General features: G+C 47.4%; 1 protein-coding gene across 7 annotated transcripts in view; it reads left to right on the top strand.

The window, feature by feature from the left end:
• BCOR (BCL6 corepressor) overlaps window positions 1-23483 on the top strand; it is an 82534-nt gene that overhangs the window by 52946 nt on the left and 6105 nt on the right. For 6 of the 7 annotated variants that reach the window (XM_074814555.1, XM_074814552.1, XM_074814550.1 and 3 more), the window contains 5 exons: window positions 5194-5475; window positions 5875-6228; window positions 11745-12073; window positions 12405-12674; window positions 18369-18535. In XM_074814555.1, coding sequence (XP_074670656.1) covers window positions 5194-5475; window positions 5875-6228; window positions 11745-12073; window positions 12405-12674; window positions 18369-18535 — 1402 coding nt within the window. The remainder of the gene's footprint in view (window positions 1-5193; window positions 5476-5874; window positions 6229-11744; window positions 12074-12404; window positions 12675-18368; window positions 18536-23483) is intronic. The other variant, XM_074814557.1, reaches the window with a different exon arrangement.

Consider the following 23483-nt stretch of genomic DNA (forward strand, 5'->3'; position numbering starts at 1 on the left):
GCACTTTTTTGGAAACAAATGAAGGCACAATATCTGATTCCTTAAACTTTTCCTCTGACTTGGCGGTGCATGGCTTTGCCGTATCGAGAGTCTTCTTAAGCTCTGTCATGCCTTCTGGAGAAGGGTAAAAAAGGTGGTGTTTTTTTTTTTTTTTGTCTTTTTTGTTTTGTTTTGTTTTAATTAAAAAAGGCCTGATTTAAGGGAGGTAGCCGTGTTAGCTAATTAATGAGCAATTAAAGCCGAGGAGTAAACTAGAAGTGCTTTAATTCTCTCCCATCTCATTTAGGTTTTGCCGGGCATTCTGAGAGCAGCCACGAAGCTGCTTTGTTGCCAAGGTGACTTGTAAATGTTGCTGAGGCGATGCTGCTCTGGTGCATTTTCATAGCACAAACATGATAAATTATGGGATGCATATGTCATGAGTCATAGGATTGTTCAGAGATCAAGTGATTTAAGCTATTGGCACGGACACGCGCATCAATACGGGCATGTGATGATCGCATGTCGGTTCATAACAAAGCTCTTCTAGCGGTATTGAAAATCATGCGTGTGCAAGATTGAATAAATTCTACAAGCTGTGAATTTCTTGATTGGGAAGCGTGATTTTACCTGTTTATCTAATTTTCTAGGAGGAAGACGCTACCCGTTTTAGCTTTAGCTGGGAAAAATAAAACCTGGTATGTTAAAAGCCGGATCTTAAGGCATGAGGTCATGGGGAAAAAGTTAAAGCAGTTTCTACGTGTGAAAGTGAATGGTGTAATGTGCCAAAGCCTTTAGAGGTGATCTTCAGCATCTGGGTGAGGTGCTGGTGTCCCTTTGCATGGTAATCCCCTGCTTTTCTTTTCTGGCCGGGCTGCGTGTATATCTGAACAAATGAAAGATGGAGACAGTAAACATGTCCTTTGCCCTGGTCAGTTATTACCTTCTTGCCACAGGACATAGTGCAAAAAAAAAAAAAAAAAGGGAAGGGAAAAAAACCAAAAGTCTGTGCGGGGAGAATGGCAGTTGCTTGTTTGTGCAGTGGGGTAGGCTTGGGCAGAAGGAAACAAATGTCAAAAGCTCCCAAGCGGAGGTACTTGGAAAAATGAAATCATCTGGGTTCCCTCTGCCCCATGGGATACTCAGAACTAGATGCTGAAGGTGACTTACGGAATTTCTTGCTGTTGCTGTGATCTCCATGCTGAATACTAGGTTTTAGCATTTGGATAGTCATTACCGACCTTGGATGAATAAAGGGTGTCTTGCATAAGTGAGCGCAATGAGAGGTTGCTCCAGGGAACAGGAAAGGCTGTTTTTAGCTGCCATGTTATTTGAACAAAAGAATTGCAGCTTAAACACTAAGATGTGTTTCCTTGTTTGCATTGCATGGGAGGGCCTGATCTCAAGCAGCTGACAGCAACAGGAAGATGGAAAAATGAAGGAAAGTTTTTTTGGGTAGCATGTTTGTGTATGCGTGTAACTGTTGCTTGTGAGATTGTAACCCGTGCACTAAGGAGATATTGCTTCAGGCAGGAACCATATGGGAAGAAGCATCTTCTTAATTCTTCCTTGTTTCTAGTTGGGTGAGACAGTGAGAAATGGTTTGAGTTGTTGGTGCTGGTTCTCACAGCTGGTGTGAGATTGGCAAATGCTGGAGGCTCGAGGAAGGAACACGTTTAGGAGTTTAATCTCCTTACTCATAGAGGTGTGTTGCTATGAGAACTCAGCATTTATCCTGTGTTTCTGGCTATCTCGTCACTGTTTGAATAATGATGATATGAAAACTCCAAGTATTTTGTTGTTGTTTTCTTCCTCAGGCGGAGAAAAGGATGTTGTAGATACATGGAGGGGGGGATCAAAAGCAAATAAATTCTCCTTGTCCTTGTTGGGCATGCACGATATGCTTATGTTGCTGTGCCTCACGTTGACATTTATATCTTAATTTGGGGAGACATTGCGTCTGATTTGGGATTGCTTGCAAAACAGTTTGAGGACAGAGTGGAATCCGGTGGTAAAATATTAATGGAGCCTGCGCTCCATGAGGCAGTTGCCACTGTGCCAAGGGGAAAAACCTCTGGGCATGCGATGTGTCTGTGCAGGCTGCGTAGAGAGCCTGACAACCTGTGGCTTATGCCGTGTCCCGAACAGCAACTGACCTTTGTTCTTTTGTGGTGAAAATCCAGCTGTAGAAGAAGCGGGGAGCATCGGTGGCAGAGCAGATAGGCAAGGATGTGTCCCGCGCAGCTCCCTGGTTTCGCTGTCACTGTCTTCCCATGTCGATGCAGGATGATTACACAACCCAGATTAATGTGCGGAGATGTCGCTTCTCTAATGGTCTTAACTGCATCTAGCGAGACGGATTTCAGAGACGTGTGTGCAGCGGGCAGTCCTTGAGAGGGATTTCTGGCTCAGCGGCCGAGGAGACGTAGCTCTGGTCGCCTGAGGGGTCCCCCTCGGATGTGACTGGAGAGCACGGAGGCAAAGGTGTTGCAGAGCCGCTGGCAGCAAGGGCTTTTTGGATAAACTTCAGTAGGTGTGTGCTGTTCTCCTTGGCATGTGGAGCTCTGGAGAAACGCCGACAGTGACAAGCTGTTAGGGAGGTTACAGCAAATGTCTCTCCCCGCCTTTTTATTTTTTAGCATGGACGATCTGAGCGAGCAGCACTCGGCATCCCTCTGCCAAGTCCTCCTGCAGACAGAGAAGGAATTAATCTGCAGCGGGTTGCTTTCAGTGGTGGCAGTCTGGAATTAGCTTGCTGTTTCCTGCAAGCCCCAAAGATTAAGACCATCAACTCCCCCCTACAGCCTGCTACTTCCTCTGACCCTGCGAAAGCTTCTCTGGGAATTGGTCAGGATATGCCTGCCTTTTCTCAGGCCAGACAGTGTCAGGAGCAGGAAAGCTGTCCTGATCTAGCGACTCTCGGTGTGAACCGTGGCGTGTGGCTGCTGGTACTGCTGGAGACACGAAGTCTATAAACAGCAGGAGTGTGGTGGCGAGTGCCTTCACCTGATCTGTTCGGGGAAACTGAGCATATAAGTATAATGTTTCCTTATGAAAGGGGGAAAAATAGTAGATTGCATTAAAAATGTAAAATGAAATCCGATAGAAGCATTTCTAAAGTGATGCTTAAAATGTGGCTGGTCCAGCTTCTTTTATGCTGTGTGAAACAGGACTGCCGGTGCTGTGGGTGTGGTTATAGGGTACAGCTGTTGGGCAGCATCTTCATGCCAGATGTGCAAGCATAGGATGTTGCCAGATTCTTTCTGGTTCGGGGGGACACTGGTGATTTAGAGGCATAGTCATGCTAAGCTGAGATACCTGTTTTCTGGAACATGTCAGCATTGCTGGCTGGAAGAAGTGTGACAAACTGTGTTTTAAAGTCTTGAAGGGAGCAGGTGTTGGCCAGACGGCCTTGTGGAGAGGAGCACCGCCAAATAGCAGAATGGCCCGAGCGTCCCACTCGCCTGGAAAAAGTCAACTTTTTTTTGATTTTTCTTGGCCAAATATCTTCTGCTGTTTTATAAAGCAGTCCTGCAGGCAGCTTCCCAAGCAGCATAAAAATTATGCTGGGGTGTCTTCTGGTGCCCACAAACATCTCCAGAACCCTAGGTGCTACTTGGAGCCATTTCCAAGATGTGGTGAAGAAAAAAATCTTGTCAGAGAAGTCTTTTTTTTCCCCCCTCAACCTTCCATTGCTGACAACAGGTATTTTAAGGACGGTCATGAAACCAGAAGGTGTTGGCAGAAGTGTAGGAAGGTGCTCTCAAGATAAGGTAGGATAGAGTTGGGCTGCATCCAGAGGCTGCCAGTGCCTGGATGCTGGTGTGATGGGCCTCAGGGGGGACAGGAAGGGAGACGGGGCTGCAGGGGAGAAATGCCTGCCCTGGAGAGGGGGAATAGCAGAAGTTGAAGGCCAGGCTGTATGGGGGAGGAGGCTGAGTAAGGACAGGGAGAATCAGGGGGAGGGAAGGGAAATAGAGCTGTCGGGAGTCCAGGTAGGAAACCAGCAGATGTATTGCAGGAAGGGAAGGCAAGGAGGGCTAGGAGGAGGAAGAAGAAAAGGGACGCTGAGCTGTAAGGAAGTAGGATGGAGCATACAGACAGATTGCCGTACAGCGACAGACATGCAGAAAGAGTATTGGTCAGCCAGGAGGGCTAAAATGCGTGGGAACACCAACTTGTTTGTGAGAATTGTAAATAGGAAGCTGATTAACCGTGTTGCAGTCTGTACCTCATGTCTGCCTAACCGTGCCTCGGCTAGTTTGGTTAAACCCAAGGAAAAAAACCTATTCGAGATGATGATTAAGTGTAATTTTAAGTCAAGCATCCGTTTAGAATTGCTTAAGCTGTCTCTAAATTTGGGGGAACAGTACTGGAGAGGGGAAGCTGAAGTTAGGGCGAGCATGGCAACGTGGGTGTTTTTGTGGCTAATTTGTCAGACTAGTTTTAGTAAGCTTTTCAGAGCTCACCCGCACGCTGCTGCTGGAAATACTCCCTGAAAAAATTGAGGTCTTTTTTAAAAGGAGGTGACAAAGATCACGTGATGTACAGTGACTGGCTGGTTTCTTGAAGTGAGGAAGCCTTTTTATAACCTTGGATTCAAGTAGTGCTTTTTGCAAAATATCACAGCTATTCTTAGTGGTATTCCCGTGTACGTGTGTGCGTGCTCCGTATCCCATTTATATCTCTAGAAGAAGGAATGAATGCTTTTAAGTCAGACTCTGCAATTCAATGCGAGAAGTTAGGGAAGGATTAGGAATTAGTGAAAGACTAATACTTTATTATCGTCAGAAGGTATTTTTGAAAACAAAGTCATTGCAAAGTGGAGCTTGGATTATTGCTGTGGTTTGGGGGGGCAAGGTTGCTTTCTGAAAAGGGTCTGTGCTTTTGATATCTAAAGATGTTTATTTAAAAAAGCGTATTGTGAGGTTTCTATGGATACAAGTATTGTGAATATTGTACTTGTTAAATTGACGTAAAAACAACAAGGTGTTGTATTTTTGGGGGTTTTGTACTTAACTGTTGAGAAAACTGCTCCCTTAGGCTGACCAGAGGAGACTTGTTCTGAAGTACAATTTTGTGTTTATTTGCATGCCTCATGAGCCATAAATCATGATGGAGTTGAGATTGAAGAGATCAGAGAACATAGCTTTCTCACAATGAATTGTTTTGTATTTACTAGGTCTTGTGGTGTTTGTTTTTTTTTATTTTTAGGTAACTTTACTAGTACAGAAAACAACCAAGGTCACTTTCTTGAAACTCCAGAGGAAAAAGATCTCTCAAATGAGAAATGTTATTTAGAGAGACATTCTATATATGAAAAAGCGGAAGACCAGCCAACAGAAGATATTGGCCAACATCCATGTCCACGTCTGGACAGGAAGCGTAAACACTCTGGTGAGAGAGTGCAAAATGATGGCAGCCAAAATGAAAACTTTGTGGACGAACTGCAGGATGAACTTATATCAAAAGCAAAAAAGAAGAAGAGCTCCAAAGGTAAGACAGCATTTTGCTTTGGTTTCTCTCAAGGAATGTCTTGTGAAAGGAACGTCCCTTTGGCTTAAATGTGTTTCCATTTTTGAACTTGATAGTTACTAATGTGAGCACTGTCATTTCACTTAAAATTATATATATGTATATATATGTATGTATATATATGTGTATATATATATATGTATATATAAAAAACTTGGTATATAAGGGTAAAGCACTAGTCGTTGGACACTGTAGCCACAGCAGTGCAAGTTACTGTAGTGCATGTAACCCTTAATGAGCGAACCTTTAAAATGCATAGTGTGGTGGTAAAGCTGAGACTATATGCCCCGAAAGTGAAATGTAGCTTTTGTTTTAAGTTGAGGGGGCTTTTTGATTAATTTTTAGTTATTTTTCCATTAGATGACTGGCCTGAGAGGGAAATGACAAACAATTCCTCTAACCACTTAGAAGAGCCCAATTGTAATGAGGTGACCAACCTGAAGGTGTGCATTGAATTAACAGGGCTCCATCCCAAAAAGCAGCGTCACCTGCAGCATCTTAGGGAACTATGGGAGCAGCAGGTGTCACCAGAGAGATCCCCGTCCGGCAAGTTGGGCCGGCAAAGCAGGAAAGATTTAGCTGAGGCTGTTCAGCCAGAGGCCACTGCAAAGGTCAAAGACTTCACAGAAGAAAGGCACACCAAGAAAAGGTCAGAGGCCAAAAGCAATAGAAGTTGGTCTGAAGAGTCCCTCAAAACAAGTGACAATGAACAAGGTATGCAGAGACTACTAGGGAAACCAGCTGGCTTTAGCATTTACAGTGACGCATGCTGCCACCGATGTTAAGGAACTGTCGAGAGCATTTTTTTTTTCAATTATATATATATATTTCTGTAGATGTCCATTTGTATAAGGACTGACACCTGCTCTTTAAGAATTGCACCGTAGCTGATATTTGGCAGACAAGAAAATGTGTTTGTGTATGTGTGTGTAACTATGTGTTTGTGCGTGTGTGTGTGTGTGTGTGTGTGTGTGTGTGTGTTTTGGCTTTAAATACTCTTTCATAGATAACGTGAAGATGAAGTTAATGTCTCTAGAGGAGAGCTGGGGGGTGGGGTGTACAACGCAGGCATGCTTCTGGGTGAGGGAGGGAGCAAACAGGCTGCTAGTTGGTGTAAGAGTGTTTAACCACATATAGGGTTTGAGGGACTGTGACCCTCTGAAACAGCATCAGCACAGCTAGCAGCTCTTGATCTTGGGAACCCAACGCCTCCAGCACCCTCAGCACTGCTGGGTTTCCCTGCCTTTCCCAGGGCATATGCTCAAGAGCAAAGCTCCTCCTCCTCCCGAAAAGGATGCCTTGCTGGTTCGTCCTGAGCATGTCCTGTAAACCCCTGTGGCCCCACTCCCCAGCCCCTTGGCAGAGATCTTCCCAGTGGCTCTGTCCTAAGGGGTTGTTTCCTCAAAGCACATCAGCTTTTCTTGACCTGTTTCTGGCTGCTTCTTTCCCCCTCACTCCTCTTCCTCCTTTTCCCCATCCTCTTCACCCTTTTCTGGTTATTTCCTATCCTGGAGGGAGAGCCCATGGAGGCAATCTGCCAGATTTTCCTTGGGATAGACAGATCACTCTCCTGTCCCTGCTGTCCTCAGCCCCCAGGCATGTTGTCTGCTCTGCTGCTTTTCCCCTTCCCTATGATGTTTGCTGCCGTAGCTTGGTTGGAGGACCGGTGGGGAAGGGCAGCACGCAGCCCACGTGGCCGATCCCGTCCCCCTCATGTGTCCCCTGCACCTCGTCGTGAGTCCCTGTCTCCTGGGCGCAGCAGAGAGCCCTTATCTCCTCTTTCGGCTTTTCAGGTAGAAGGTTGCAAATACTTTTGTTTTATTCCTTGGTTTCCTCTTACCCTTCCAAGTCCTCTGCCTGCTTTTGAGGAAAGTCTCTTTCTTGGAGGGGAAGCTCTGAGTTGGGACGTTTGGGCTCTTTCCTCCTTCACAGACCTGGGAGCTTCATCAAGCTGGTAGACATTCACCCTCCAGCTGGCCTGACTTGTAGTTTATCTGAGATCCCTTCAAAAGAGAGAAGCATGAGGAGAGTGGATCCTCTTGTCCCATGTTGTGGAAAGGACCATGTCCAGGCCATCCTGCACCAGTGACAGTTTTCCTGGGTAGCATCACCAAAATGGTCACAGGCAAAAGTATCGGCTTCCGTTCTGTCCTAAAGCTCCTCACCCATCTTTCCCCTCAGTAGGATTATTTGAGGGCAGAAAACCCCAAACTTTGATGCTTATTGATGGGGAATGTTCTCCAAAAGGATTCGTGGAGCAGGAGATCAAAACTTAGTTTAAAAGGAGCTTTGACTCTTACTCGCTTGCTTTATGTGCTGCCTTGGCGAGCATGGTGTTGGCTCAAACATCCCTGCCCATCACCTGCTCTGCTTTGTACTTTCAGAAAGAGATACCTTGTAGAGATTAAACGAGGGTCACTAACAAGAAGCTGCATTGTGTAAGGATTCTCTAGCTTTCCCTTGCAGTGCTTCCTGTGGCAGTGACAGGCTTCTCTAACGCATGACCTCGGGAAAGAAGAATAGGTGTCTTCTGATTTAGGCACAGTTTCTGAAGGCATTCAGATTCAGTTGCCCCATGGTTATGAAAAACATCTTGGTTTTGGAAGATGCTATAAAACCATAAACCTGACTAAATTATGCCTCATCGTTCATTGTGCAGAGGCACTGGAGATTGTTCAGATCACTTTGCTAATGCTCCTCCAGCCCTGCTGAAGTGTAAAACTTTGAATCTCCTTTTTCGTAGTTCACTAGGACAAGGACATTTTTCCCCACTGTGCAACAGAACGTTCTCTGCATGACAGTCACATGGGGGTGGAGACTTCCAGCTTGTCTTTCTTGCCTGGGATTAATCCTCAAACTTTTCTTAAACAAGCAGATACTGTGAATATGAGAATATACCCTGTCGCTTGCAGCTTTTTTTTTTTTTACTCTGGGGCTGGGAACAGCTGTTCCCAGTGCCCAAGCACTACCTGTGAATGTGGCAGTCGCTGTTGTGGAGTAGGCTGGTTGTATCCCAAGAATCAGGCTGTAACAGGGCATTGACATCTGCCCCTATGCCTGTGAAGCCTTAGGCTAACAGCAGGGTGATTTGCCACCTGTGCCTGCAAATCTCCAGGAAGATGGAGGGTGCTGACCTCTGGGCTTGTTGCTCTAGTCTTGCTCAACCCGGGATTTTAGTCTGGGAGGAGTCATGTGTTACACTGCAAGCTGCCACTGGGCTGTCACCCCTCTGTCCCCTGGTCAGTGCCTGCTGGCTGGGTGACCAAGCGGTGACTGCTGGAAATGTTCCCCTGGTGACTCCTTGGCTGTCGCCTCCTTGCAGCCTCACTTGTGGGTCAGAACCACGAGAGCTTGCCTGAAATAATTTCAAGGCCCTCCCTGCCTCATCCTACTCACGAGGTGATGTTGCCCGTGCTGGCTTTCTGGGGTGCAGCACGTTGTGAGCGTGGGGATGCCTGCAACCTCAAGGCATTGTGCCACTCATGTGGACCCGTGGATAAGGTGGGAGCCACAGTTTCTGCTGGGGCCCCAGCTGAGCAATAACCTCCTGGCGCTGCTGGCGGTGCGGTAGCCAGCTCTTCTGACAGTCCCGCAGGGAGCCGCAGCCGCTCACCCGGCGTGAGGAGAAAACCCGGGCAGCTGGGAAACAGAAGCCCCAGGGAGAGGAGCTGGGAGGATCTCTCTCACCCACTGGGAAAGCCACTGCCTGCCCCTCGGAGCCACCTCGGGTTGCAGGCAGCGTGGCGGCCGCTGGCTTGGCAGGCAGGAGGAGGCAGCTGCCAGGGTGGGAGCTGAACAAGCGAGCATTCAGGTGACGCCGCAGCAGCTGCTCTTCCGTGTGGACCTCTCTGCAGCTCACTCTGCGGGAAGGGAGGCAAGTCCTGCTCTGAGTCAGACTCACCACAACCCACATCAGTTGGAGGCCTGGGTTTTTTTGGGATTTTGGTTTGGTTTTGTTTTTTTCCATGGATATTTGGGGATATTCCTGCTCACTCTTGTTTTTCTTCTCCCTTCATGTATGTAGTGGTCAGAAAGATGGGGTGGGATTCCAGGATTAATCGCTTGCCTTTTTTCTGCCCATGTTGTCTTGCATTTCCCAGGCTGATGCTTGGCTTCTTCTGGATAGCGCTGGCCTCTTGCAACATTATTGATCCCGAAGCTCCTGGACGTAGTGTTGCTACTTTCGATCTCTTGGTTGCAGTGGATGTTTAGCCTGGTGCCTGTTGTCACCACTGTGGAGGTCAAAGTGGAGCACAGAGTTTACGTGGAGCTTGCAGGCTGGAGTACACAATTTTTGTGGTGATTAAATTTCTGCTTTTATTGCTTCGGCATTCCTGTGTGGGAGAGGCTACAGTTCTTTGAGATAGACTTCTCTTCCCATGTTTTTTTCCTCCATCCGTTTGGTATTTCTGTCCTTCTTTAGACCTGTGAATTTTTTTCTTTCTATTCTAGTTTTTCTACATGCAGCAGTTTCTTAGTTCCCTTTGCACACACCAGACCTCATCGCTGCTGCTTTCCACCTTCACCATTTTTTTAGTAAGTGATTAAGTAGATAACGATGATACTTCTGTATTGGAATTGGGCTTTTCACATGCTACTCCAATTAGGTTAGTTGGAAACAGGAGAATTAAACAGTCCTTACTTCATGCTGTCTGCAGAGTTCGAAAGACAGCCTTGCATCCATAGGCTCAGCCTACGACTAGGCGCCTTCCTTCAGGATTGCAAAGCCTAAAAAACTTGCTGGATTTTTGCTGAACAATCTGCACATCATGTGTCCCGTAAATTCCCTGACATCTGCTTGGCAAGCCGTGGTATGCATCTTTTTCTACAAAGTGGCTCGAAAGAACCGAGGGATTTCTGTTTTCATCTTTAATCTAGAAAGCCTTCTGCAAGTTGCTTTCACAGATCTATTTAAAGGGAGACAAAAGTGTGAAGCTGCCCACCAAGAGGATTCTAGATTTTATTTTCTTTTTTACTGACTGGCTCTGGATTGAGTCTCTTTAAATAAAGGTCTCTTCTCTGAGCAGCTGCCTTATTTGCTCCTGCCATCTCTTCTGTTCTGAAAGTAGCATCACTTCAGAGACTTCTCGGAGCAAAGGAGTCTCTTTCAAGTGCTCAGGGTTTTTTCCGCACCTTCTCTCAGTGGTGTGGTATTGTTTGGCTGAAGTGTCCCTTCCTTTCCAGCAACCTTTAATTTTTCTGCAGAGGAGTTGGTTCTGAGGTCACCTCAATTCTCTTCCCAAGGGAAATTCAGACTATAAAAAGTCAACTTTCCTGTCCTTGTTTTGTTGTAAACCTGCTTGCACTCTGGGGGAAAAAAAAAAAAGTAACCATGCTTTTTGCATGTGGCCCAGATTGTGGGATCCAGCTTGTTAGAGCTAACCCCTGGAGAAAACCCAGCCCTACCAGTATCCTGCCACGGGCGGCAGAGCACTGGCCTCAGTTCCCCGATGTCTCAGGGCTTTCTGGTCTCACAGAAAGACTCACGTCTGGACAGAGTCCTCAGAAGAACACAGCCCATTGCTTTTCCTGTAGAATCCTCGTGCTTTTTGATAGAGAGTTTGCACAGGGCTTCTGTAGGGACAGCTCCTTAAGTAGCCTTTCTTCTCTTGTTTTGTTTTTTACGTAAAAATGCTGCCAAGGAGATGTTCCCCATCTTACTGCCATCTTGGGGCTAAGCTCAACATTCCCCCCCCTGCCCCGTGCTGTCCCATTAAGACTTCATCCATGCTCCCGCCTCTCTTGCTTTCCCCTCCTCCCCCGCCATCGCTGTATCTGCCCTGCGACCACACCTAGCCAAGGGCGGACAAGCCCGGCCAGGCCCAGGCTGCCGGAGGAGTTGGTTCCCCTTCAGATAAAGCTGTTCCAGGTAAGGAGGCGAGTTTTTCCCCCAGCGAGGCGGTGCCATGGCAGCTTTCCGCTCTGCCTGCGGCGGCTGGGCTGCAGCAGCACCGAGCTGGCACGGCATGGCACAGCACCCTATACGGCCTTCGTGGTGCCCCGGCACCCGGAGTGGGGCAGTTTATTTAGCAGATTTTTATCAGAGCATTACGACTGTTAACGTAACGTTAACTGGCAAGATGCTATTTACAATTTGAATGTGGAACACTTAAAATATTAATGATTTGAAAATGTAATTGGTAGATCTCTTAAACAGTTGAGGAGCTTGTGTTAAGTGCTAGCAATGTGTTTTCCATGGGCAATGTGTAATGCCTTTCCTTCCCATTTAGGCTTGCCCGTATTCCCAGTGTCTCCGCACATGAAGAGCCTTTCATCCACCAATGCAAACAGCAAAAGGCAGGCTCAGCCAAGCTGTACTCCAGCCTCGAGGTTGGCTGCCAAACAGCAGAAAATTAAAGAAAGCCGGAAGACAGATGGGCTGTACACAGACGAAGAGGAGGATTTCCAACATGCATCTCTGCTGCAGAAATACAGCGAGTGTGAGAAGCCATCAGGGAAACGTCAGTGTAAAACAAAACACTTGGCACTGCAGGAGAGGAGAAGGAGGTCATCTCTGACAGGGGATGACACCACAGATATCGAAAATGCTGAAGATAAGGTATCTTTATTTAGACTTAATTGTCCACCAGCCTCTCAGAAGGCAGAGCCAGCCTGCTTAAAACTAATGCGCTGTCATGCATGCAGGGTAGCGGGTATTGCATTCACATTTGTCTGTGGATGCTTTGCACATTTTGTACTTGCTTTTCTTAACCCGAGTTAAAGGCACTGTTGCAGGGGGTCAGGCATCTTGCATTTAAAAGCTGTAGCAGGTCTTTCTCAAAAAATTAAATACAAGTAGAAGAGTGTAATTTTTGCTGGCAACATATAATCCCATTGCTGTATTGTGAAAACGGGGATTAAAAAAAACCCCACAATAATGGTTTTGACAGGTCACGGTAACGAGGAGAGTCAGGAAGCGACCAGAGCCTACTTCAGACTGTGACTCCTCGCCAGCCAAGTCATACGAGCAGAAGCTGTATGATCGCCTGCAGCAGACTCCCTCATTACTACCCGTCTCACAGCCCTCGCAGCTGCCGATCGCAAGCCCCCCTCAGGAGACCACCCCGAGCCGGCCCATGCCACCCGAAGCGCGGAGGCTTATTGTCAATAAGAATGCGGGGGAAACGCTGCTGCAGCGGGCGGCACGCCTTGGTTACGAGGTAAGGGTCCCTCAGCGCCCTGCGGGATGATGGATTTTTTTGTTTCGAAAGTTAAAACCCTCTCTCCAGGTTTATAGATTAAAATTTTGCGAAGCAGCAGCTTTGTGAGTTTGGTTGTTGAAATTTGCAGGCCCCTTCCTCCTCCCCTGCTGCATTCCCTTCCCCAGTGAGCAGGGTCTGGGGGCAGGTCTCTGTGGGAATGAGTCCCCACTGCTGCGGGGTCAGCTGGTGGGGATGCAGGGGACGAAGCATCCCACGTGAACGAGCAAAGGGTAAAGTTTTATCGGTAACCCTTGCTTCCGTTTAAGCATAAACCATCTGCAAACAGAATTAATGTCTTTTTTTTTTTTTAAAGTCTTTATGGTGATCTTTAGTGAGCTGTACGATTTTTGCTTTTGTTATTTGTGAAGAGCCTGTAGTTTAGGAAGAGGGTTTTATTTTTGTTCTTTTCTCCAAGGAATATCTGGTATGTGACACAGGATGTAACGCTTGGAGTGTCCTCTTGCATGATCAGATGCATCGTAGGAACACTCTGCATGCTTTATGCTTGGAGTCTGGAGCTGCTCAGCGTAGCTGGAACAATGTTGTCTAATGAAACGGCCCCCCTGTTGCTACAAAAATCAGAAACCAATGAATCTCCTAGCTCTGGTGTTTTGAAGCACGCTTTTATTGGGGAAATATGGGCATGTAGGTATGAGCATCGTTGTTGCTCAACTTCAGATCTTGCGACGAGGTGTTTCATTGCAGAGAGAGATTGCTGCCTTTGTCATGGCTGCAGGGTTTGCCTTGGTGGTGAGAGGACTGCTTGGACCTCAGAGCTGGGCTTGAGGCTCGTCCTGGAAGGTGGCATCAGCCCGGGCCCAGGTGGGGTCTACCCAGCCTCAGGAGTTTCTTGAAGCGCTGAAGAGGCCTTTCCGTAACTGGAGAGCTTTGTGTGGAGAGAGGCCTTCTCCAGCTCTGGAAGGCAGCAGGGTTTCTTGGAAAGGTTTTGTTTACCCTAGACAAAGGCTTCTTATAACCCAGAGCACTTCAGCTCTAGCTAGGAGGAGAAGTGGTTGTTACAACGTTGCTATGGTGATCTCCATAATTTAAATGATTTAATTTCTTACGGACCTAAAATTTCCTATGGATCCAAAATTAAAATGTGTTGTAGTGTGTGCTCCAAGCTATTGGTGTGTATTTTCTTCCTTCGTGGTGTCTGTTGGGGTGAGTACACTTAGGTGCTTTGCTTTCTGTTCCTGGTGCGCTCCACTGAGCACAACTCAATGGGAGCAGCTCTGAAACTCAGTGATGGGCTGAGGTCTTGCTTAAGCAGGGCCAAGGGATCTCTGCTTTGTCGATAGCGGGAACTCTCTGCAGCATTGGCCATTAGTGGCTGGTTGCAGAAAACAGGTGATGTCTGGGCTCACCAGGGTGGAGGTCCTGGGTCCCTGAGGTAACCATGTGTACTCACCATGCCTTACCATCATCAGCTGATTGGGGATTTTGATCTTCTGACTTGCATTCACCCAAAAGTTAAAGTGACCACCACATTTTTAATAGGCTTAAATATCATGATTGTTTGACTTGATTGTTCATCCAGCATTGACAGTGCAACAGTGGGTCCTGTTGTTGGGGGAGTGCAGGGCAGAGGGGAGAGCCTGGTCCGTGTGCCCAAGCTGCTGCCGGGGTCTGGCATTGTCTGTGTCTTTCAAGGCTCAGAGCGGTGGGTGGCTGTGCACCCTGTCAGGGCTCATTTGGCCTGTGGTGAGCTGTGATAGTGTGGTCAGCCATGGAAGCTCTGTAGCTGTGATGTTTTTCTTGCTAGTGACCAGACTACTGCAGTTAATAGAAAGCTGAATTTCCTCTGTCTCCAGAAAAATTAGAATGATCAAGTAGTTACAAATTCCTCTATTTTAAAGAAAAAAAAAAGTCTCTGGGTCAAGGTAATTTGCTGGTCTGTGACCTGTGGCAGCTGCACATGTCTGTTTTCTGCTGTCCCCTTTAGCGGGGCAGCAACCTTTGGTGGCTGCAGCATGATGGCTGGGGGCTGATGCTGAAGCAGGAGTGCTGGGTGCTCATGGGTACATGGGGGCTTCTCACGGCTGCTGCATGGCAGCAGGCAGCCCTGCGGCCCCTTGCCAGTTTGGTGGCAGGGGAGGTGGACGAGTTTGCATCACCAGGGCCACAGCCTGCAAAGGGACGCTGAGTGCTGATGCAGGACTTGGAGCTGGAGGTGGCTGGCAGTGCGGGGCAGCAGTGAGCCCTGAGGGCAGCAGGAATGTTGCATGGGGCAGAGCCGCACTGACAGCTCTGCCCTGAGACCGGATAAGCTCGTGCCTGCTCTTGGCAGCCTGCCTCCCTTTGCAGCAGGGGTGCCCTGCGGCCGTGCAGAGATCCTACCCCAAACCCAGAGGCAGCGCTGGCACCTTTGGCATGCAAAGGTGCTGGCAAAGCTGTATGTATCGCTCCTGGACCCATGGGGAGCCCAAATGCTGCTAGCTCACATGCCTCTGCCCCACTCTCAATCACATGGAACGGATGTGCCGCATATAGTTGCAGGAAGGACACAAGCAGTTATGATTTTGCGTGTAAAAGCTGACACGAGGGTGAAGTGTCGAAGGACAAATGTGGCTTGTGTCTGGTCAGATAAATTGCAGGGCTGCAGCCAACAAGGCTACTTTAAGACAGTGCGGCAAACAGTCTTCGGCTCTGGAAATCCATATGGTCTGAGGAAAACCCTGCCGAAGCTGGTGGAAAGCTTTGCCTTTTTTCGCTAGGCTTGTGCGCCAGGCCTTGCTTCATCAGGGTATTAGCAACCCATCCCAGTGTATGGGCACTCTGAAATCCATTCTGTTTTCCCCATTTGAAACAAATGACTTGAGATAATAGTAGTCTTAAAACTGTAATTTACTTTTTGTGAAGGGGGAATTATAGGGAGCGTAAAGTCTTTTTGGGAAAAAAATTACAAAAGGCTTGCGTAATGAATTTGATGGGAGAGGAAACACTGGCTGTCTTTGTGCTGTTTGTTGCTTTTTGGTGTGTGTCTGGACTTGGAAAGTTCTCTGGTGAATTTGGAATTAAATCCTGCCTGGAAAGGCAGTGAAAGTAGAGGAATGTGTGGTGTGTGATAGGGGTAGGGGAAAGATGGTGTTTCCAGGGGGTTTAAACACTCATGAAGACAAGGCTTCTCCAGGCAGGGGGAGTAGGTTTACCCTGGGGATGCCTCGCACGAGGGTCTGGTCCTGGGTGGCACTGCTGCAGGATCAGGAGCTCTCAAGCATCATCCTGCCCTTTTACAGGAGCTCCTGAGAATCATCCTGCCTTTGCACAGATCCCCTTGGGCTCCCTCACCCTGCCTGAGAACAAGCATCACTTCTGGGGTCTGGCACGGCGCTGCAGGAAAGCCTTACGGTTCAGTTTATAATGCCTCACCCAAGGCCAAGGGCCTTGTCCAAGGGTGGAGGGGACTAGTGCTTCTCGGTGGCAGCATGTGTGCCCAGGGCGTGGAGGATGCTCAGGGGGATGCTGACCCCTTCCCTTGGAAAAGGGGCAGAAGCTGCTGTAGAGCACAGGTGGGAGAGACTAAAGCGAAGGGCACCTCTTTGTAGATGAGGATGGAGCATGCATATTTGCATGCGCCTTTTAACGTTGCTGTTTGCAATTTGGCTAACAAACTGCAGGCAGCTGAAGCGACAGTAGCACATATCTTGGCTGTGATGTGCTAGCTTGACTCTTTGGATTCACTGCGAGTGATTTTCACATTGCTGGTTTAAACAGAGCACCTGAACAGGCATTAAATTGCCCCGTGGCACTTTCACAGCCTTTCTCTAACATTAGCAAGAGATGCTTATGAAACTGAAAGTGTGTTTGTGGCACCACATGTTCCTATATTCGGCAGTGATGGCTAATTTTTTTGTAAATTGAATAAATCATGTTAAAAAAAGTTAATGAGGCATTTAATTAATTAACAATGTAGAGTTTTATGGTCTTTATGGTTACATTTTGTGGTTAATGACATTCTTCTTATAGCCTCTTAACACAGAATTGCCCGACAAAATTAGCCTTTTTGTCCAGTAGTAGGTATTCCGCTGTAGGACGAGCCTTTCCTTTCTACAAAAATAGATGAAAGGTCTTTTATTTTGAGTTGCACAATCTATTTAAATGGTAACTGCATGCTAAAAGTGGAGCTGAATACAGCAGCCGCTTCTGCTACCTATATCCATCTGCTAATTTGCCTGGCAGGGTGGTCTGGTTTTGAAGGAAAATTCATACCTCTGGGGTATAATTTTGCACAGGCCTTTCTTACGGGCTTGAGCGAGTTGCAGGGTAAAGAGCATCTGTTCTGGAACGATTTTTGGCCTTTGGGCTGATTAGCAGAAACATTAAGAGCCCCTGTTCAGTGAGAGGTGGGACTGTGGGGATCCCGGGTTAAACCGGTGGGTGCATCGGGTGTAGGCGGCGGACTGCTCTGTCCCGGTGGCAGGTGAGGAGGGGGATGCTCTGGCACCTGGGACGGGCAGCTGATTAGCTCCCCGCTTTAGCCTGGTTAGTGAGGGCCTGCTAAAAGAGCAGCTTCATGCTGTATCCTGGATACCAGCTCTCGGGTCAGGTATACCCAGAGCACAGATTATTGCGGGCTTTCTGGTAGATTTTGAAACGGGAACAATAAATGAATTGCACCTGGCAGTTGTTTTATTCTCTTGTTTTGGCAAAGCAAACACCCCCCCCTCCCCTCCACACCGTATCTGGTTTTGCAAGGATGTCATTCAGCCTTCGAGAGGAGCAAATGCAAAATTAATGGCTTGCCACTAACCTGGGAACGCGGGGGCTATTTTATACATACAGCATCACTTAGAAATGTGTTTGTTTTTTTCCTTTTGCATCTGACACAAATCGAGGAAGACTCTCACCATCCTAAATTTTTGGTTGAGTGATGGAGCAGTCATTGTTTCAAGGCCGCATGACAGCGTAGAGCTGAGTCTGGCCTAGGCTTTCAACCGTGGTATATCTGACTGTAAGATGAATTGTGTTAAATTCACATGGCTTCCCACGGCGCGGGGCTCGTTATTGGAACCTGGCGCCTGGCTTTAGTTCTGCATGCAGAAAACCAGGGTGGGTGAAAATGGGATTTCCCTGATCTTGATAGAGCCGGGCTTTTTTTTGTTTGCCAATAGCAAACCGTCCTTTGTGTGTCTTAAATGTGTTTTGTTTCAGGTCATGCGCTTTTTTCTTTTTAAAATCAAACTGACGTCGGCTGTGCTGCTGTTGTGCTTGCAGAATTTTCTGCTAAAAAATGCAGATGTAAGAGTAAAAACCTTCCCGCTAGCTTTACGCGTGGAAGTTTTGAGAAGTGGAAAGCTATGAGTTTTGTCTGTGGAATTTGCATGTTCCCCCTCTGCGATGATTCTTGATGTTAGGGGCTGCAGGAAGGTCCCTGTGGGGCGCAGAGCTCTTGGTGCTGCCTCGCGTAAGCTAGTCTGCTCGTGGGAAGTCATGGTCTCTGCTATGTCTCCTGAAGAAATGGGACTTTCAGCAGCTCCCCCTTTTCTTTTCCTTTTGACTGACCTGTCTCAAAGAGAGTAACATAGGCATATCACAGGGATTTTGTGGTTTTGCCTTTTTCTGCCCCCACCTTTTCCTTCAAGAAGAGAAATCTGCGCATCTCCGCAGCCAGAAATAACTCGATGTATCTGTTTTTCCTCCTATTTCCAGGAAGTGGTTCTGTATTGTTTGGAAAACAAGGTGTGTGATGTGAATCATCGTGACAACGCGGGTTACTGTGCCCTGCATGAGGCCTGTGCCAGAGGCTGGCTGAGCATCGTGCGGCATCTCCTCGAGTACGGGGCTGACGTCAACTGCAGCGCTCAGGATGGAACGAGGTGAGCAGCACCCCCGGCCCAACATCGGGTGGTCGCTGCCACCAGGCAGCGGTTTCTTTGTGGCCACGATGGTGGGAGGAAGCGGCCCTTCCCTCTGTCTTTATGCCTCTCCTTTATCCTCCCCTTGTCCCCCAAAGCAGGTAACGCTGCCAAGGTCCTCTTGCACGGTGTCCTCCTTATTGCTGATCCTTGGGCAGGAGCGTGCAGGACTCGGTGACCTCTTCCGCTCTCTGGTTAACAACGTGGTGGGGGCACATTTTTGTTGTGACTCGAGTTCAGTGTAATTTTTTTCTCTTCTGGGAATTTTAAGAAGTTGTGCCTTATGTTTTTTTAAAGAGCTTGTGAAATTGCCAGCTGCAGGGCAGGAAGAGCTGATACTTGAGCTGCAGCCCTGCTCATATGCGCTTTGAGTTGTGCCGAAAGAGCGGGCTTTGCCTTGTTAGCAGGGTTACTTTTAAAAGCACTTAAGGCTTTTGCAACAATTGGGTGTGCGAGTTCTATATATGCTGTATAAAAATGTTGTTTTGCTGAACTGTTAAACTATCTGCTCATTTGATAGTTTGGATTTTTTTTTTTTTATCCCGAATTAGCCTTTTTTAGTTTCCTTCACAGAATAGTGGGGGTACTTAGTCCCTGTGCTCTCAGAATAGATAGTGAGCTTTTCTGTTTTGTTTTGTGGAGATAGAAATGATGCTCAGCACCTTTGTTAAGCTTCTTGTGCATCTCCTAAAGTACCTCTTTGACCACCGCTGCGGGGCTGACCTTTGGGGTAACTTGTCCTCAGCATATGCAGAACATTATCCAGTCTATGCATTTTGGGGATGGGTCACTTTGTGTTCTGCGAAGGTGTTCCCCCCCCCCCCCCCCCCCCCCCCCCCCCCCCCCGCTTGTTATCTTAAATGGTTTATCGAATTCACTATCACCATCCAAATAGCCTGGGAGGTAAAATTAGCATAACTAAGAGTCTGCCTCTTTTGTTTTTAAGCTCTTTATTTATTAACTTGGGAAGGGAAGAGTCAGGAAAACAAAAGTCCCAAGAGGGCCGGTTAGGATGGTCCATTAGTTGTTCATGATAGTCGGACGTTACCGGCCCATCACAGCTCAAAGGAATCGTTTCTGGAGAAACATTAAAACTTTGGCTGGGTTGTCAGATTCCTTCTCCATCTCCCACTTCTTTGTAAGAAGTCTCAGCTTTCTGGGCTGATGAACAGCCCCGCATTTTCTGCTGTCTCCAGCTTTAATATGTGATCTGTGCAACACTGGCGAGTTGCCGTAGAAAGAATCCTAAATTATTTTTGTCTCACTTGATGGAATAACCTATATAGAAAATTAACCCCAGGAAGTTTCTGACCAGTCTTAATCACCCACCAGTTCAGAGTCCACCTTTGATTTCGATTCACAGATGGAGCGGATTTTCAAGAAAGAAACTTGGCTTGTGTACACTGAAAAGTTGTTTTGGGGAAAATGCATTTTAGAAATGAACATGATAATGATCTGATCATAGACGGTAATGTCAGAACTCGGCTTGCGGTTCCCTTTCTTTTCTGATGGCAGACTTATTTTTTGTTTGAAAAGCTGCCCAACGGGCAGCATGAATCCAAAACACATCTAACATACAGATGAAAGATGGTGTAGCTGCCCGAAGTTGGGCAGGACGGAGAGCAGATGCTTCTGTAAGGAACTTCTGATGGGTGTTTACTCACTGCCTTTTGGTAGGGCCAGACTTCTGTGTCTCTGTAATCATGACATTCATAAGACAAATCCCGTTTCTCTCTTGAAGTCTCAATAAATTTTTTTCCTTTAACTCTTAGGAGGAAAGAAGTGTCAGTCTTCCTCAACTGTGAATGCTTTTTAAATTCGAATTCCTGAACACTTCACCCCTTGGAAAGATACTAAAACCTTGAAATGAAAAAACCCCAAACAAATCCACCATCAAAGACTTCTCCCCCTTCCCTGCTTTTTTAATTATACTGAATATGCCTTATTGTCCCTGCCACCACCTCAGAAGCCCAGTAGCCAAAGATATTTTTGGTTGTGCTGGAAGCTCTCAAGTCTCCAGACAGTAACAGTGGATGTGTTTAGTTCTGTTCAGCCAGTTAGCATAAATCTGCATAGAGGAGTGATGTAACTGCATGAGCTGTGATGTAACTGCGTACACGGTGTTTGTTAGTGTGGCAGCCTGGGGTTTCTTTCACTTGGATCCCAGCTACCTGAAGCTTCGGTCTAAGGTAGTTGCTGCCTACTGTCTCTGTGGTCAACTTTTTGGAGAACACTCTGAAAAGTTGTGACAGTGAGAATATGGCTTCAGGCTGAACAAAATGTCCATATGAATGTGAAGGATGTAGGAAAGTTCTGCAGAGTCCATGCATCTTTCCTTTCAGTCCTGTCTGAAGTGCTGCAGGTGCTCCAATCAATGTGGTGGTTTTGTATGTGTGTGTTTAAAGTTTTGAAAGTGAAGCAAAGACCTGATCCTCATGCTTATGTGTTGCCTTTTATGTACCTATGAAGCCAGTCTGTCATGAGTTCAGCAGATAAGGTAGGCTCTCAGCCTCTGGTTCCTGATACTATCAGAAATCTTGGTGAAGCCAAAAACAAAGTGCCAGACTGCAGTGGCAGGGAAGGAGGGGAGGGCATTTGTGGGGGTGTAGGTATGGTGTAGTCCTTCCCTTCACCCTCAGCTCAGCACTGGGGCCCTGCTTGCACACCTTCCGCTGCCTGTAGTGCACGATGTCCCTCTGTCTGACCTATTCACAGCACATCTTGGCCGGGCAATAGGGCTGTCTTCTATCTTTTTCACCTTAAACTCCATGCTGATCGCGGGTCTCCAAATGCAGCGCCTGCAGACCCTGAATACACAAGCACTCTGCTGCTGAATTAGTGGCTAATCAAAGATTATTGTAGAACCAGGCCAGATCTTTAAGACCTGTCTCAGAGGTGCCACAGTCACTAAGGGCTCTTAATCGTCTTACCCATAAATAATAATAGACCGTGCTTAAGAGGTGAAGCGCTTTCCTTCCCTGACAGGACCCGGGTAAGTGCAGTAGCTCAACAAGGGGCATTCAAGGACCAGTGCCTGACATTAGCAAGGATGGTTGCCGGTGTATTTGGTCTTATCAACTTGTTCTTCCTCTTCCCTCCGCAGCATGCCCTAGCTGAACCTGCACTGCTTTAAAAACGAAGATGCATGCCTAAAATACAGGCATCTCCTGCCTGTTTGCGAGGCCTCTCCGTTGCTTCAGAGTTTGCTCTCTAGATTTGCTCTCCACAGCCAGTTTTGCTTTATCCTCCTCTCTGGCGGCTGATGAGCTCAGCCTTTTTTATTTTTTCCCTGGGAGGCCCATGCCAAGATGGCTCTCTTCCTGTGTCCTTTCAGCTGGTCTTGGCAGAGCCATACCCTCCAGCAGCTAATTGCGTTAAAGAAGAGGCAGCCGGTGTAGCTGCCCTCCTGCAACTTGGTGCCTTGCCTCTTCCGTGGGGCAGTGTTGCATAATAGAGTAGATGGAAGTAAAAATAAAACACCAAGATATGGTATTCCTCGGCAAGTTACGAGACCTCTTATTGCAGCGAGGAAAATTCTGATGGTGCCTGAAAGGCTGAGAGCAAACCCTGACTGGTCTAAGTAGTTTATAATTTTGGTGGTGGAATGATAAACCCCCAGTGAAATGTTTTCCTACTCCAGTAGCGGTAAAAATAGTAGGAAGAATGCGACAGTACACAAGAGAGGGTTGAGATGTGTGTCTCCTGTAGGATATTGCAGCTCTCGAATGTCCCCAGATCCTTCTGGGGCCTTTCGAAGGGTTTGTTTTAGAAACAAGCTGTACTACCATTAACTGTACCATTAGGGACAGAGAATGTTTATTTCCACGATGCTCAGGGCGGAAAAGATTATATGGGCAAAGCAGCCCAGTAGAGGACTCCCAGGGATCCTTTTTTTTCACATCTGAAAAAGTTGCTGACTCCAGTAGCCACTTTTGCATCCTACATAGAGGATGGTTAAACTCTGCCAAGACTGAAAAATACTCCCTCCTCTGCCAGCCCTGGTGGGAGAAGCAAACAAGTAGCTGTGCCTTTGCATGGTCCCGCTCGTGAGCTCGTGAGCTTGCCAAGAAGTTGTGCTAGCCAGTAAAAGAGTCTGTCAGCACTCTGTTATTGCCTTTTTTCCCCTGCCTTATCTATGGGGAATCTCCTTCCCCCCCCTCCCCTCCCTGCCAGTGTTTTCTTTCCTTCCTTTGCTTCCTTCTATTTATTGTTCTTCCTTCTTCCGTGTGGCTTTACTGCGCCTTTCCTTCCCCTTGCCTCTGTAAAGTCCCTTTTCATGCCCAGAGCGGCCTCCCTATGCTCTGGCAGGCAACAAAGATGGGTCTGCCTGCCCTGCTGCCTGCCCCTGTCTGCACCACCACGCCAGGATGGGTGACACGTGGAAAGGGAGAGGGGGTCCCATCCCGGGGTTACAGCCCATGTGCTGTAATTTTTCCTTCCTGGGGAACGCCCAGGCACCCTTTATAAACTTGTCTGGGTGTTGTTAAATTGATTGAAACACTGGGTGGTGATGCTGTTTTCAATAAGTTAAGGGATCATCTTGAATTCATTACTGCTTCAAAAGCCACTTAGGTAAGTCAGTTTGGGAAAAAAAAAAAAAAAAAAAAAAGGCAAACAAGAAAACCCACAAACCAATAAACCCACAACACTCTCCACCCTCCCCAAAGCCAGAGAATCTTAATTCTGAAATAAAATGGAAACCAGTTCAAAATTAAAGACTCCAGTAAAGTGAGGGAGTGGGGGAGAAAAAGCATCCCCAGCATTTGGCAGCAGCCGTAACTCTCATCTGTTCCTGGTGCCTTTCAGCCAGGGATGCTTCATGCCCAGGGAGGGACAGGAGGTTTTGCAGTGAGGCTGATCTTTCCTGCTGTGGATGCTCGGAGTGTCATGACCCAACAGCTCAGGCCTC

Source organism: Strix aluco, chromosome 2 (genome assembly GCF_031877795.1).
Source record: "Strix aluco isolate bStrAlu1 chromosome 2, bStrAlu1.hap1, whole genome shotgun sequence".
NCBI lineage: Eukaryota > Metazoa > Chordata > Aves > Strigiformes > Strigidae > Strix > Strix aluco.